This window comes from Limulus polyphemus, unplaced genomic scaffold, assembly GCF_000517525.1.
Source record: "Limulus polyphemus unplaced genomic scaffold, Limulus_polyphemus-2.1.2 Scaffold519, whole genome shotgun sequence".
Taxonomy (NCBI): Eukaryota; Metazoa; Arthropoda; class Merostomata; order Xiphosura; family Limulidae; genus Limulus; species Limulus polyphemus.
Genome location: NW_013666129.1, coordinates 122,791 through 129,465, shown reverse-complemented (window position 1 = coordinate 129,465; position 6,675 = coordinate 122,791). Strand labels below are relative to the sequence as shown.

General features: G+C 36.7%; 1 protein-coding gene across 1 annotated transcript in view; it reads left to right on the top strand.

Annotated features, from left to right (window-relative positions):
* Positions 1–6,046, top strand: part of LOC106458820 (NEDD8-conjugating enzyme Ubc12) — a 33,994-nt gene extending 27,948 nt beyond the window's left edge. Inside the window, exon 5 of the mRNA XM_013918368.2 lies at positions 5,177–6,046. Coding sequence (XP_013773822.1) covers positions 5,177–5,317 — 141 coding nt within the window. The 3' untranslated portion in view covers positions 5,318–6,046. The remainder of the gene's footprint in view (positions 1–5,176) is intronic.
* The last annotated feature ends 629 nt before the right edge of the window (positions 6,047–6,675 follow it).

The following is a 6,675-nucleotide window of genomic DNA, read 5'->3' as shown; positions in this document are numbered from 1 at the left end:
ACAGAGATAACATGGTATTTGTACATATTTATACAGAGAAGTACATCGGTATTTGCATTTTATACAGAGAAGACTATCGGTATTTGGCATTTTATACAGAGAACACATGGTTATTTGGCATTTTTATACAGAGAACACATGGTTATTTGGCATTTTTATACAGAGAACACATGGTTATTTGGCATTTTTATACAGAGAACACATAGTTATATGGCATTTTTTATACAGAGAAGACATGGTTATTTGGCATTTTTATACAGGGAAAATATGACCCATTGCTAGTTTTTTACAAAGAATTCTGACTAGGAAATAATGGTGTACTGTCATTTCTTCAGTGAAAAAATATCCATTTTTGAATTGCTTATTTTTTAAATAAGTTAATAGCAGATTATATTTGTAATAGGAGATTATGAAATTCTTACAGAAAACAGTTTTATTGCTTGAAGTTATTTATGCTTTAAATACCATTTCATATACTCAGCTGTTTGTATATAAAAAAGAATCTTGAGCATTAAAATATATTTTTTGACACAATGCCTTACCTCCTTTCACATAATAGCTTTCCTTGATTTGTGCTGCCCTCTTTATGCACAAATTGTGTGCAGATGAGCATGCAACATAGGAGTATAACACACCCTCCTAGTGCAGAAGCATCTACACACATTGCATGTTGTCAAAGTATTTATTATTGGAATTTTGCTTTCCAATATTTTTGACCTTTTATTTCCACATTATTAGTATCAGTAACTTCCACATTGTCTAGTGAGAGACAACAAGACATTCTTAATGTTTGTATCACATCTACATTGGTGTCAGGTTTGTCTTTGTCTGTTGGGAGATTTGATGACTTTTATGCAGTGGGTGTGGAGTAGTTCATGTGGCCTATGCCTTAATTTGTATCTGACATATGTCCACCTGTGTTTCTCCTTCATGACGTAAGGGACTTTATGAGTTTTTATACTACATACCTTTGCCATATCTTATACCCATGTTGTTTTGAATCTACCTAAACCTTTTTTGTAATTTTGGGAATAGGTTTCTTTGGTATGTTTCACTTTTTCTATATGTAAATCATTCATTGCTTCTTACTTTTATGTTTTTTTACTTTGTATCCAGATATGCTAGTCTGTCTTCAATTTCTTTTACCACTACTTTGCCGCAGGCATTCCTTGTCCTCCTTCCTTTGTTACCTCTTATGACTAGACCTAACTTTGTTCTATATTGCTATTTCTTAGACTTAAGTTTCTCACCTTCGTCATACACTCTCTACCCTTTTTCATTGTTTTTCCTCCATTCACCATTCCCCGCAGGAGTTTTTGGTGGATGCTAGTTCACTTCTCTTCAATGACATGTTTATCTTCCTTATACTTGATTGATCTGTTGATAATGTTTGTTGGAGAGTGATGTCCTTGTTACTCAAGTCCTTTTACCTCCCTTTTCTCTCATATGCCTTCATCTGGCTCCTTTCATCTGCCTGTTTGATTTTCCTGGAGTGCTTGTTTCTCTGGAGTCACATGTTGATGCCACATGCTAATGAATTCTTATTCTCTATTTTAGTGACTTTCCCATGCTTCTTCTCTGCTCTATCTCCTTTCCTCCTGCTTCCTCTTCTCTCCCTATCACCACTTCCCATTCCTCTGTTCCTGTCTGTCCTCCCACCACTCATAGCATTCAGTGCCATCAGTGTTTGTAATGACTGTAGGCTCAGGGTTAGTGGATCATGTTTTCTTAGGTTTGTGGACTTTTGTCCTCTATTTACAGCCAATTTTCGAGTACTAGGGGTTCTGTCAGAGAGCCTTACCCTTCATTTTTTCCTCTCTCACTCCTTTGTCTCTTGTTCCCATTACTTTACCTCCTCCCAGAGGTCTTGTTTCTTGCCAACATCTGTGTCAGTATTGATGGCTAAAGACTCTATTAGATGGGTTTTTAATCCTTCTAGGATTTATTCCCATCTTTTGGTGGTTACAGAGGAATCCATATCTAGGCATCTGGTCTTACTCATTTTATGTCTCAGTCAGTTTCTCATCCTCCCTCAATTTACCATGGAGACTTTTCTCACCCTATAATGATTTTTTGCCCCAGGTTTTGAGATGATCATGGTTGTCTTATCAGATGCTTCTTTTATCATTTGGTTCTGTCCCAACAAGACTTCTACATCCATCCTCTTCCCCATATTTTGGAGATGGCAAGTCTGAGTTGGGTGGTCAATGAAAAGAAGTTGCTTATCACACCCATTTAGTTTCTCATTCATTTGGGTTTTTTTCAGTTAGAATCTCCAAAGGGTCCTATTTTCTCTTTCTGTTACTGTGAGGGATGCTCTCTCTCTTTTGGAGACTTGGGCTTCCATGAAATCCCATCTCTTCTTGGGTCGTGCTATTTTGCAAGGTCTACAATGGACTCTGCATGATTACTGTTTCCTCCACCATTTTCCTTCCTCCTTCCATACTCAAACACTTCACCTGGTGACTTGATACACCCAATACTGTAGAGTTTGTTTCTCTTTCCTTCCTGGGTCACCATCTATTTCCAGGTGCCTCCTTGATGAGTTGGGGGCATATTTTGACTGTCACGTGATTTCAGGTCATTGGTCTCATGGTTATTTGTCCCTTTCTGTCATTCTCATAGAGCTTTTGGTGGTACATCAGACTTTGAATCATTTTCTTATGATTGTTTGTGGATGCCTGGTGATGATCCATACAGACAGATCTGCTGTTGTCTTCTATATCAATTGCCAGAGGGGCACCCAATCTTGCTCCCTCTGTTTCCATGCTCTCGGTTTCTTTCTCTGGGCCCATTCTTTACATATATGTCTAATAGCTTGTCATATTCTGGATGCCCTGATTCTTGTCTTGGATTGTCTTTTCCAGCATGATAAAATACTATCTATGGAGTGATTCCTCGATCCTTTGGTGTTCCAGTGGCTGTCCTCTTGTCTGGGCACTCCTCTTCTTGATGCTTTTGCCACTTATCTCAACACCATACTTCCCTTTTTCTGCTGTGGATGCATTCACCTAAGATTGGTCCAGTATTCTTCTCTGTCCATACTCATTTATTCATCATATCTTTCATGTGTTTTCCCTCATTCTGCTTGCTCTGCACTGGTTGCTTGGCCATTGTTTCCTCTATTGAACCTTCTCTGGTCCTCTCCTTCTCTTCCTCTGTCATGCTCCCTACTCCTTCATCCTTACCCCTCCCATCTGACAGAGTTGTCACTCAGGCTCCATGTGTGGATTTAGTCTAGTCCCTTGTGAGGTGTTCCAGACTCTCTTCATGTATAGCTTTCTTTCTCATTCCATTTGTTCCCCCCCCCTCCTTGTTTATCCACAAAGATAGCACATATTCTGTAGTTGGTCTCTGCTTTGTGCTTTATCCCCTTCCTGTCCTTCTATCCTCCATCTTCTCAATTTTTACCTGGCTGTTTGCCCATGGCTTATCACTTTTAACCATTGCTAGCTACAAAGTAGTTCTAGCTAATACCTTTGGGTTTTCTCATTATCATCATGTATTCTCCTCTCCTGACCTTTCTCTGCCTTTTCATTTTTTGGCTATCTTTTTTCTTCCTTTTCCTGTAGTCCTTCTTGTTTTGGACCAGAATGTTGTTCTCCACACCCTTATGCTTCCTCTCTTTGAACCATTTGTCTCTTTTTCCTTGCACTGTCTTCTTCTTAAGTCCTATTTATTCCTTTTTGTCTGTGGCTGTATAAGATCAGATGTGTTTGCCATTGATACTTTCCTTATTCTTTTCCGTTGCTCTTATATTCATAGTTATCTTGCTTGTGGGTTTTGAACTAAAACATCTGTGACGCGTGAAGGTCAAAACATGTTCACTCCTATTTCCCTTCCTTCCATTTCTCACTTATATTCTCATAGTTCCTGATCATTTTCTTTGTCCCATCTGTGAGGCTTGTTATTATTTGCCCTGCTTTGCCCCTTTTCACAGCTTTACACTATTATCTCTTTATTTTGTAGAATTCCTTATCTCCCTGAGATGTTTCTCCCATTACCCTTTAGGAATGTTTACGGCAGCTCTTCCATTTAGCCAATATTTCATTGGATGTAGATTCACATCGACTCTTTTAGGTCTCCTCTCGCCAAATACAATACCTTACTCTCTATCTGGCTGCTCATTTCTGTCATCTATTGATGTTCATGCAGGCTGGCATATGGACTGCCCCTTATACTTTCGTTGCACATTATTTTCATCATCTGGCCATCTCTTCTTCTTCAGGATATTGACTTCCTCCTCTCACCATACTACATCACTTATGACTCTGACTGGATAAGTTCTTTTTCTGTATATTTTCCCTTTACAATGACCTATTTCTACATTTCTAGATCCCACTTGATAGTGAATGGTGCCTGTCTAGGTATAATTAACTTTAACTCTGCACCATGAAATCTTTCATGATCTATAACTTTTACTGATGAGATGGGATGTTCCACAAGACTGCTTGAGGGTTTCTTGTGTTATATTGCTTCAGAAATAAGGTCCATTTCAAACCGTATCAACTCGTGGACTGTCACGAGTAAAGCAGTGTCAGGATTGCTGTCCATCCCTTTGGTCTTAGTTGAATAAACCAGTACTGGCCTGCTTTTCTAAATAGGGTTTTCATGCTCATCCATTGTACAGTCTTAAGGTGTTGCATTCCTCCAAACTTCCCACAACAATTTTTCTCCCTCTTCTATTGGAGTACAAAAGTCTTTGCCACTTACTAGTTCCTAGCTGGTGTGTTGGTGGACCATGGAGGTTTTCTTCTGAGTGTGACCACTTCCAATGAATCCATACCATGTGTAATCACATGAAGCTAGGTGGAAGCCTCATGGCTAATAGCAAGTGAAAATTGTGCACATAGAGGACAGCATAAATTGAGGAAAGCTATAAAGTGAGAAGAGGTAAGTATCTATCAGAAATACATTTTCAATGTTGGAAAATGTTAACTTTAATTTGGTATTCCCAGTGTCTTAGCTAATTCTTTTTATCAGCATGCTTAAACTTATTAGTGGTGAGTCATTTGAGACTTGTAGGCAAAGGTTTATATAAAATTATTCTAAGAATTTAAGTACAGTTATCTAAAGTTAAAAATAAAGTAACAAAATATATTATTGTGAGACTTTCTTTTTGTGCTACAACAATTATTACATTATATATTGCTTGACATGTAATTTTCTCCCACAGGAGCCTAATCCTGAAGATCCTCTGAATAAGGATGCAGCTGAAGTCCTACAGAGCAATCGAAGGCTGTTTGAGCAGAATGTAAAGAAGGCCATGTTGGGTGGTTATGTTGGCTCAACTTATTTTGAACGTTGTCTCAAGTAGTGCTGACATTTGACAGAATATTTTCACTGACTTCATTTTAGAGCAACTGAATTTTTGCAAGCCAGGCTGTACAGTCTTAACAACATAGGTCAAAGAGGGCTAGTTCTTCTCCTACTTGTAATATATTAATATAAGTTTCAGTCTAAAGATGTTTGCTTATGTTGCCCTGGTGGTTTGTGGTTTCATCTGCCTATGTAGGCCACAATAAATTGGGATGGTTGAAAAAAAAAACTTCATAAGATAATGAACTGTATTAATATCATCTTAGAAAGAGCTGTGTTATTAAAAACAGGTTATGTTATTTAAGGAAGTGTTGTATTGTTATTTGATAATGCAACCATAATTGGTTAATATCTCAGATATAGTATTTATGAGAAGAACATAAATTAAATGTGCCTGTAAAATATATTGAAGTTACGTTAAATTAAAATTCTTGTTTGACTAGTTGCAAAATATACAAGCGTTATATCACATTAGATTTCTTTTTTATGTTTGAAATATGACATTTGGACCACTGTAAAATTACTTTATGAATATTTCTTAGAAAAATTGTACAAGTTCAAATAAAATGTGTGTGTGTGTGTGTATGGAGTTAGTTCTGTAGTGGCCAGTACTCTGTATAGCAGTAGAAACGAGAGAAATCTAAACATGGAGTGTATTGCATGTACACCATTTGTATCCAACTGAAATAAATAAATTAAAACCAGCTCAATTTTTCATAAAACTTGATTCAGAAGTTTTGAATGGTTACACTGTAAACGTAATGAAAACTTTTTATTAAATAAAGTATGAGACATTACTACTTTAAATTAACTGAAGGGACTGACAAGATTTTACAATCAAATTATAAATGTGTATATACAGAGAGATGAGTATATTACATTATAATGATTTTGAATATGTAAATTAGAAATTCACATGAGAATTACAGCTCATAAAAAGGTGCAGTGGAATAGTGTGTACCAGAACTACATTTTGAAATTGTTTGGCATTTTGTATGTAGTGCGATGTTGATAAAAAATTGATCATTTTTAGGAATGGTATATAAAAGTCCTTTCTAATGCAAAATATATATACATTCAGATAATAAAGATGTGTTTAAATAAAGGATTTATAACTTCTAAGGTAGGGGATATCCCCTGAGCATAATGACATTACAAAAAAATGAATATGGATCAACTTGGGGCACCAGAATCATACAGAAAGAATTCTCTAAGTTGTACCTCAGCTGTGTCAAGCAAAGTGTGGCATCTTGTAACAGGTAATAATCTGTAACACAAACATCAATGGTAAAAGCTTTCTTGTGCCCCAGATAATGGTATGCAATACGTGAGTAAGGAAGCACATTATGCTAATAT